Raw genomic sequence first — 9407 nt, forward strand, 5'->3', positions numbered from 1 at the left:
AGACCTTGATTGAGTCATCCCCGGTTTCTCGCACCATTTCCTCCATAAAGGCTATTAGATGCCAGCTATAAGATGCAGGCCCGGCAAAAATATAAGAATATAGCAGCGAGAGAACGCTCAGGCTGGTACTTAGGTGCCTTAAGGGAACGCATTACGCCACTCGACGGACTGAACGTATGGGAAGGGCGTTCGGTCGCAGGGTACATAAATCGATTGCGCTCCAGTCCACGACGGCGTCGACCAAGAGTAGTCATTAATGATGGCCTTCTTCATCAGAAACGGTTGTCCGGATACTACGATATAGGCGTTTTCCATGAAGAGATCCTCGCTCCCAATAGCGCTAATCATAGATGAAGTAGGATCTAGTTTAGTCGAGTGCGACTTTATTCTCGACCTACGAATCTCTTCAGCTGTCCAGCAGGTTAATAATGACCAAGTAAACTATAGTTAGAGCAGTTGTCCTAGGTTAGATAGGTGCGTGCTCATACCCCATCGGTCAAACGAATTATACCATAAACTTGTGTCAACTCGAAAAACACGACCCTAAATTCAATCACATTTGATGTAGTAGGGCGAAAATGGCGTGATCATACAGTATGAAGTTACTGGTTGCTGCCTGATTTACTCACCGACATGCAAGCTGAATTACCCGACTATTCAGGTGGCTGTAAGCGAAATACCATACAGACTAGGGCATGTGCTAATTTCATATGAATGTTGAACAGAATGAGTCACATACCTTTATGTCCTCGAAAACAAGTCGTCCATTGCCAAGACATAATAATCTCGAATCTTGTAGCCTCAATGGAGATGGATCTCGTATTAATAAGCTCGGGTCCGAATCTAGATGGAGCAAATTAGGAAAGATTACCGTCGACTTCTTCACTAACCTAACAGCACTAATACTACATCCGGCGTACGTGCGCCCGCGCCGTATACTGTGTAGAGCACACTGCATACATGACAGGTATGAGATAAGATAAGTTAGTGAAGAGTGAGTCAGTCAGTCAGCTGCGGGAATTGAAATTTCGTTCTCTACCTGCCTCCTCCAGACCAGCTTCCCTCAGGGGTACCAGGTAGGTAATGTGAGTAACCATATGGGGGCAATTCCTATGTATAAGTTGTCAATGTAGGTAGTCCACCAAGGCCTTACCAAAAGTAAACGTCAGAATAGCTTCAGGCAATTATTAATGTTGTCTCTCCCCTCTTGGCGAAAGGTCCGTCTATTCTAGACTACTTCCGCTGATTGTGGCTGTTATGTTATCCCGGAACGCGAAATTAACCGAACGACAGGTTGCTATTCTTGACATCTCAATTTATTGACTATAGCGAACTCACCTTTACCCCAATTCGGCCTATGCCATGAGAAATCATGGATCAACTTGGCTTTAGGGGATACGGTTGGGACTTTGTTCCTATCCGCTCTCAAACACTTCATACATTCAAGCACACTCACAATATTGCCAGGTACGATTGCATCCTCTTTCAATATATTGGCGCCTCGTACGTAATTGACCCGGAGTTATAGTATCTCCAGGCTTCAATGGGTTCATGACCTCTCCCAGTTTGCCAGAGCTGGCTATCTACAACTCACAATAATTGTTCTTTCTTTTCTAATCATTGTCAAACATTTACTTCACCGACCTTACTCTAAGGTATTAAAACCTGAAGGCAACGCTCAAAAAATATCATTACCATTTGAATTATGCAGTCAACTTCTACGCGCCGCCTCTTTGGCTTTCTTCGTCGTTGCGACGACCCAGGATAATGGCAGATGGACCAATGTAGCTGTATTAGCTTATGCCTTCATCCTTGGTCTCCTACGGCTCATAAACGATCTCGAATGGAGACACATCGCCTTACACCATGTGAACTTCTCTCTTACTATTTCTCTAATCGTCATTCTTATAGGGGAGCTTCTCCCATATGTCGATACGAATTATAGCAAAAAGTTGAGTGCGATGGTGATATGTGGTATGTCAACCCTAGGTGCCGCTGTCTTCGTAGCTTTTGTTACGCGAAGGGAATGGATACCGCCATCTTTGGATCTCGGCATCTCCGAAAACATACCAAGTCGAGAGCCGTCACTTGAAGAAACCTGCAGCTGGTTGGAGTATTACGTAACTTACGAATGGCTCACTCCTCTCGTATTGAGGGGTATGCGTCGAGAAGTATCTCTCGATGCGCTACCAAAACTCCCGTGGTACGATGAGCCATTAATCCTGCTTTCCAGGATCCAGGAGGCGCGACGAAGAGGAAACTCTACATTCTGGACGTTGGCATGTTTTCTACGTAAGGAGCTTATCACTATGGCATGTTTCATTGCATCGTCTTTCATCCTCGAAATGATAGCTCCGTTCGCTATGTACAAGTTGCTTGGTTACTTATCCGCCCCCTCTGACTCCCTCTATCGGCCTTGGATTTGGCTTGTACTCCTCTTCATTGGGCCATTGTCGCGTGCCGTGTGCGCTGAACAATACATATTCACATCGACCCGTTTGGTCGTGCGTATTAGAGCTGCGTTGACCCAGGAATTATACTATAAAGCGATGGGGTCCATGGAATTAGACGATGATGTATTCGCCGAAATTGCTTCCACGGGGAAAGAAAAGGAAAAGAATCAGCAGAATACTACATCAACGGGACGCCTGGCAAACCTAATGGGTGCTGATATATACGCCATTGCGAGAGGTCGAGAAATTGTTCAAGTTGTTTGCGGTATATCAGTCGGAACGGCCATGTCACTTATTGGATTGTATAAGTTGTTGGGCTGGTCAGCTCTGGTCGGCATTGTTACCATGGTGCTATTAACACCGCTCCCTGTCCTAATCGGCCGGCGTATGGTGGGCATACAACGAGATATCAAACGGATTCAAGACTCACGAATATCGGTCATCTCGGAGTACCTTGCCGCAATCAGAGCTATCAAATACTTCTCTTGGGAAGAAGCTATCATCAAGCGAGTCAACGAGATTAGATTCAGCGAGCAAAGGAGGCTATGGGCCTTGAATGTGCTGTAGGTGATGTTGTTTTAAGCGCCTCGATAAATGCGACTACTAATCGACAGAATCTAGTTTTGTTTCACTCAATTCGGTCACAGAGGCAATTCCAAATCTGTCGCTAATTCTCATATTCACTTTACAGGTGCTCGTGCGCAAAGAACCGCTTACGGCGGACGTCGCATTTACAGCGATAACACTGGTTAGAACGTTGCGACGAAACCTTGCAATGGCATCGAACATGTCGCGGAGTTTCACCGCCGCAGGTGTCTCTATAAAACGTCTAGATCGTTATTTCGATAACACTACGCCCTTACCTTCTCATCCGGCTGGCAAACTCCATATAAATGAAGCGACTTTCAGGCGCCACAAGAAGGCTGCATTTGCGTTAAAGGACATATCCATCGAGTTCGTTGAGGGTGGGCTGAACGTAGTGACAGGTCAAAGTGGAAGCGGGAAAACAACGCTTCTTATGTCAATTCTTGGCGAGACCATCATCGAAGGTGGTTCAATCACATGCCCCAAGGATATCGCCTACGCCTCTCAAAGCCCCTGGCTACAGAACGAAACCATCCGTGAGAATATTTTATTCAACAGTCCTTTCGAGCCGGTTCGATATGACCGAGTTATTAACGCTTGTGGTCTACCAATTGATTTCGATGAGTTTCCGGAACGAGATGAGACTGAAGTCGGCGAGAATGGAGCCTCGTTATCTGGCGGTCAGAAGTCTCGAGTTGCTCTTGCACGGGCTCTCTACTCGAAGGCCCCTCTCATTCTACTCGACGACGTATTTTCCGCCTTAGATGCCAAGACTTCGGCGTTGTTATGGGAAGAAGCTTTTTGCGGAGACCTACGTGAGTGCACATTCGGCCTATGCGAAATTCAGCTTTCATGATCCAATTTTTCTAACTCTATTTAATATAGTGAAAGGGAGGACAGTTGTTCTCGTCACCCAATTGCCATGGATTGCCCCCCAGGCCGACCTTACTATAATGTTAGAGAATGGTTTAATCAAAGACATCCAGCAGAACCTTGGCGTTGTCCGGAAATCAGTTACGCTGAATGAAGAACTTATTGACGAAGGCAACGTTGATGCAGCTGCGGAAGGGACCGCGCCTCATTCTAATGGCATTACTACCAATGGTAAGAGTTCTGACGGTGACGCCAAAAATGTTGAAGATAAACGCCAGGACGAGGTCAGCCAAGAAGCCCTCAGAACTGGTTCGAGTACCCGCTTGCAGTGTGAGTAACCCAATTAATAACTTATCCTTACGGATGCCAATATGCTAACGACTTATTCTGTAAGTCATTCAATACATGCGACTCTTCGGTAATCCAATTTACGCGATGGCTGCTATTGCTATGACCATTCTATCCACAGCATCGATGGTCGGAACCGGATTGTGGGTCGCTGTTTGGGTTGACGCTTACGATAAAGACGATGCGTACGATATTGGGTTCTATCTTGGTATATACGCGCTATGGAGTCTTGGGGATGTCTTCCTTAGCGGTTTGGCGTATATCGCATACGAGAGCGGTGGTTGGTTTGCAGCGCGATCGCTACACACTACATTCATCAAGGCTGTATTGAGCGTCCCCCTCTCTTGGTACAAGACCACGCCAATTGGTCGGGTCGTCAACCGATTTTCCAATGACATGGACTCCATCGACTCGATGCTAGTCAGCAGTAAGTCGCACATATGTCTATTTCCCACCTTCTAATATCTAACGTTAGATATTTCAGTGCTCCGAATGACTCTCGAGATGCTCGTACGACTCTGCTTCCAGATTCTAGCTGTCAGCTCAGTGATGCCCGTCTTTATGATACCCGCCGCCGCTTGCTGTGTCGTTGGAATCCTCGCCGGAGAAATGTACACAAGGGTTTCAGTGGCTGTGAAGCGTCTCGTATCCTCGTCGCAATCGCCTCTGTTCGCCCAATTCGCCGATAGTCTAGCTGGTCTACCCATAATTCGCGCCCGCGCAAACATGCCGCAGATCTTCGGTAATCAATTAGCGGAAAAGCTACGAGTATTTGAGAAAGCAAGCGAAGCCCAATTCAACCTGAACCGATGGGTTGCGCTTAAGGTTGACATGGTGACTACACTGGTTACACTCTCTGCGGGGGCAATCGCAATATCGAAAGCAGGTCTCGTAGCAGCTGGTCTGGTGGGATTTTCGTTAACAAATGCAACAGTAAGGCATATCATGTTGGAGTTTTAGGAGCAAACAATTGTTAATAATTCAACTAGACACTTAGTACCCTCATCATATTTTTCGTGAGGGCAGGAAACGAACTCGAGATTGAACTACAGAGCGTGAGTTCAGCTTCGAAATGCACCTTGACAAATTGATTACTAAAATTATCCTTAGTTCCATCGAGTCCGGGAATATGCCAATGTCGAGCCAGAAGAGAAACCGGAAGAATACAAGAGTGTCGGCGAGTACTCTGACGATCCCGAATCTGCCATGCCTGAGAATTGGCCCACGAGTGGTGAAGTCGAGTTCCGCAACGTGACTATTAAGTACGATCTAGATGGACCCGAAATCTTGAAGAACATCAATCTCAAATTTGCGGCTGGCGAAAGAGTCGCTGTCGTTGGGAGAACTGGTTCTGGGAAGAGTACTGTAAGTTTAACGCTTTAGATCCATATACAAATCGCGTACTAACTAGTAAATATCGCAGCTGGTCCTATCTCTGCTACGGTTTACTAATATCGTCTCGGGTCAAATACTTTTCGACGGTGTAGACATCACGAAATTTCCACGCAAGAAACTCCGAGAAGCGCTTACCATCATCCCACAAGAGGCCGTGCTATTCAATGGAGATGTTAAATCGAATTTAGACCCAACAGGCACAGTCCCCACAGAAACGTTAGAAAAGGCGCTTCAGTACTGTAGCGGGATCGCTTCATTCCAGTACCATCAAAATGAAGAACATGCGCAAAACAATGGGGTGAACGGCACCAACATAGACGAGCCGCCGAACGACATTGGCATCACCCTTTCAACACCAGTAAAGCCTAAAGGGGAGAATTTTTCACACGGTCAACGGCAAGTACTCTCGCTCTGCAGGGCTTTGGTGCGCAAAAGCAAGTTGATGCTACTAGACGAAGCGACCGCAAGTGTACGTCAATATTCCACTTCATATACCCCCATAACTATGATAATTACTTACACTATGCTATAGATGGACTACGAGACCGATCAAGGGATCCAGGAGGTCCTTAGAAAGGAATTGAACGAACATGGTAGGGATAGGACACTAGTCACTATCGCCCACCGATTAAAAACGATCATTGACTACGATCGAGTCGTGGTTATGAGCGCAGGCTCGGTTCAAGAGTACGTATTCCCAAGTAGCTGTCCTTGAATCATAAAATCCGCCACTAACAAAAGCATAGAGTTGGAAGCCCGAAGGAGCTATACGAGGCTAGGGGGCAATTCTATGACATGATGAAGCACAGCGGGGAATTTGAGGACCTGGAAAAGTTCCTCGATACCAAAACATAAACATCATCCTACGATTGAGAAAATTTTATGACACAAAAGTAGATAGATATTTAGATGGTTCTGACGGTGATATTAAATGCCGTTAATGTAGAAGGTTTGAAATACACAAAAGATTTGTCAACAACAGGACGTCCCCTGTAACGAATTATCAACATCATTCCTCGCCCTAATTTTTCTCGAAGATATCAGGCTACTACAAGATTTCGACAGGTTCTTCAGGAACCAGAATCGTCATATCGACAAGTTCGACGATGGCCTGGTCCTCTTCATATGCCGCATTAGGGAAGTCTTTGTAAACCTCGGCTGTTCTCGTTTCAACCTGTTCAGCAACGAATGGAAGGAAACTTTCGAGCAGAGGCCGTTGGTGAGGGTTGGCTGCTAAGCAGTATACAACGGAATCCCTTAAATCTGGGTCTAGAGAATTCATCCCTGCTGGTTGTGACGGTGGAAGGCCGGTCGCATACGAATCTAGCCATAGGTGAACTCCTTGGGCGTGAACCTCCATGTTCTCACTCTCCCTCCCAGGTTCTTGACCTGTTATTAGGAGATGCATCATCTACCAATTCCGTAGGTATTAGCTTCTTTTAACCTTTGAATCTATCACGCAGGACTAGTGTCGGAAAGAGGGTGAAAGGGATTCGACAGGATCATCATCAAGCCACTAAGCTCGGATGTCATGAAAGCACAAAAAGGAGATATATTAACATACCCTACCGATGTCAAATAAATTCCGTCTAACTCCAGGGTCCTCAACAGGCCTATTTCTTTACGTCAGTGGTCTGCCTCGGATTGAGCTGTCTTAGGTACTTACGGATTCCCCATTGGGGGATGTTCGTGGGTAATCCCAAAATCTATCAACTTTACTATTGGGAATTTTCGATGATTAATTGGGTCAAACTCGCCAAACATAACTACAATGGTTCTTGTCAGTCATGTGTATACACCAAAAGGCAGTCAGCTTATGCCCTACTTGCAATAGGAGAAAGTGACATTGCCCCGAGAAGGCGGAGTATCTTAAGAGGGGAGGCAATACTACGTACTATTTTTAGGATTCATATCGAAGTGAGCAAGTTGCGTCTTCGGTACACTCGGATGTGCTGTCTCCTTCGGCATGGTATCGGGCCATGCCATCGCCGCGATGGCACGAACAACTATTGGAATGGCATCTTGTTAGCTACAGCATATATTTCCCCTCTATTCCTAGGAGCTGCCGACATTTCTGAATGGAAAACGAGAAATCGTAACGGCGTCTTAGTATATAGCGACCCACAGTGGCAATTGGTTAACTTACGGCATAACAGTATCGCCCACAAGACTCTATTCGGCAACTCTATTTGCAGTTCGTCTAATTGCTTCAAGAATCGATTGAGTGTCCCGCCCCGGAGGTTCTCCACTATGAGAACTGGCCCGATGCCGGCCCGAAGGAGTGGGTTGTCCCGAATTGCGAAGAGTTGCATGATATGTGGTGCTCCTGCTAATCTCTGGTGATGTAAAGATCCCACGTCAGTATCGAAGATTTCCCAATAGATCAATTCACGCCCTTAAGACTTTACGTGACTCTCATCCGTCTCCAAAGGCAATGCGAAGCGTCGACTTAGAATAGATAGACACCGCACGATCTCTAGGAATCAGGGAAGGTGGGGGAATATAGGAACGTTTTCTTACCTGTAATAATTGGATTTCATATTGGAGGGCTTCTGGCTTTCCGTACCCCTCGAAAGACTGCTTTACGATAAATCTTATGTTTTTCACCTCATGAGTTCCCATCATGAAAGGTCTCCGCAGCACCCTACATGCAATACCGTAGCCGCCTATTCCCACTATTTCTTCGAATTGAAATCTTGGGTCATTGTCGAAAACTTGTTGAACTTGATGAACTTTTAATAATGCTGCTACAGTTTCGGCTGGCAGGCCAGGCTCTTGAGCTCGCTCCCAGTAGGTCTTTTTCCAGGCCATATCGACGTCTTCTGTTTGAATCAGTATTAATCTTGCAGAGCTGATATTGAAGCGGGTTATCAAATCGTATTAATAAGTGTTAAAAATGACCTCTTAGTCTTATACGATTAGTATGTTGTATTTCTTATGTCCTTACGAAGAATTTGCTAGACGTTATCCTCAAAATTGAACTTAGATACCTGTTTAGCTATTAAATACCTAGGTACGGCATCCTTGTAGGGACATTATGAAAGAAAACGGATATAACAATGCCTTGTCCAGGAGCTCCTTGGTGAACCATTGCATACTGGGGAATATACTCTCTCCTTCAGCGCCTTGAGCGGGGCTGTTTTTTCTGATCTCAATTGAAAGATTATCGTTTGTCTTTAATTGTTTTTAGAGGTAGGAGGGGGGGACGCGAGAAAGCAATAGGAGAAAAGGCAGTAGGGGAAATACTTTATCAAATGAGAAACAATCCTCGAAGTCCATTGTCTCCTCCTAATCCTTCATCAACTCTACAAGGAACCTCCTACCCCTAGAAATTGGTCGCGCTACAAGCGCAGGGGGTTATGGAGAAGAGACGCCTAAACTTTCCTAGATCTGCTCGATACAAGATGGAAGCGGCTAGAAGCGACCACAGTGTCACAACGGCGACCAACATCGGGCGATCGCATCTTCGTAAGTAGATCTATCGACAGAGATGTCTCAGACTGTGTAACTAGCAGATCAACTTCGCGGTGCTGTAAAGTATCTAAGCGAGGCTCGATTTATATATTGTACCCACGTGGCTAGATACACATATGACTTCATAATCCGAACGCCAAATACCTCATAACTATCTTTCAACGTGTGCATTACACAGTGAATAGTCAGGACACAGAGTACCCACGAGGAAATGGAATTAGCATTAGTTACCGACACTAGGATGGCGCGCCTATCACGCCAAATATTGCTGATACGTGT

At 45.8% G+C, this 9407-nt stretch overlaps 2 protein-coding genes across 2 annotated transcripts; one reads left to right on the top strand and one right to left on the bottom strand.

Moving 5' to 3' along the window:
• Window positions 1-1044: 1044 nt before the first annotated feature.
• F4822DRAFT_410204 (ABC transporter) lies at window positions 1045-6633 on the top strand. Its single transcript, XM_051458736.1, has 11 exons — window positions 1045-1467; window positions 1529-3016; window positions 3075-3853; window positions 3924-4241; window positions 4306-4686; window positions 4744-5192; window positions 5249-5314; window positions 5370-5624; window positions 5683-6123; window positions 6187-6341; window positions 6401-6633. Exons 1-11 carry the CDS (start codon window positions 1373-1375, stop codon window positions 6507-6509), a joined length of 4536 nt encoding a protein of 1511 aa, XP_051312252.1. The 5' UTR covers window positions 1045-1372; the 3' UTR covers window positions 6510-6633.
• F4822DRAFT_410213 (kinase-like domain-containing protein) lies at window positions 6551-8284 on the bottom strand. The gene is made up of 6 exons (XM_051458737.1): window positions 8175-8284; window positions 7801-7990; window positions 7550-7660; window positions 7321-7420; window positions 7219-7267; window positions 6551-7065 (listed from the first exon to the last, which is right to left on the bottom strand). The coding sequence occupies exons 1-6, from the start codon at window positions 8277-8279 to the stop codon at window positions 6703-6705; spliced, it is 918 nt and encodes a 305-aa protein (XP_051312253.1). The 5' UTR covers window positions 8280-8284; the 3' UTR covers window positions 6551-6702.
• Between the last annotated feature and the right edge of the window lie 1123 nt (window positions 8285-9407).

The sequence above is a fragment of the Hypoxylon trugodes genome (assembly GCF_022578975.1).
Source record: "Hypoxylon trugodes strain CBS 135444 unplaced genomic scaffold F4822scaffold_7, whole genome shotgun sequence".
Classification (NCBI taxonomy): domain Eukaryota; kingdom Fungi; phylum Ascomycota; class Sordariomycetes; order Xylariales; family Hypoxylaceae; genus Hypoxylon; species Hypoxylon trugodes.

What these genes read in the sequence shown, in the direction of transcription:
- F4822DRAFT_410204 (XM_051458736.1), top strand. Translation starts at nt 1,373, where the DNA reads ATGGATCAACTTGGCTTTAGGGGATACGGTTGGGACTTTGTTCCTATC. An exon ending in CTGGTTCTGGGAAGAGTACT is followed by an intron (nt 5,625 to 5,682) that starts GTAAGTTTAACG and finishes TAAATATCGCAG; the next exon opens with CTGGTCCTATCTCTGCTACG. An exon ending in AGCGCAGGCTCGGTTCAAGA is followed by an intron (nt 6,342 to 6,400) that starts GTACGTATTCCC and finishes ACAAAAGCATAG; the next exon opens with AGTTGGAAGCCCGAAGGAGC.
- F4822DRAFT_410213 (XM_051458737.1), bottom strand. Translation starts at nt 8,279, where the DNA reads ATGATGGGAACTCATGAGGTGAAAAACATAAGATTTATCGTAAAGCAG. An exon ending in GTGGGCGATACTGTTATGCC is followed by an intron (nt 7,661 to 7,800) that starts GTAAGTTAACCA and finishes CCATTCCAATAG; the next exon opens with TTGTTCGTGCCATCGCGGCG. An exon ending in CGATATGAATCCTAAAAATA is followed by an intron (nt 7,421 to 7,549) that starts GTACGTAGTATT and finishes GAACCATTGTAG; the next exon opens with TTATGTTTGGCGAGTTTGAC.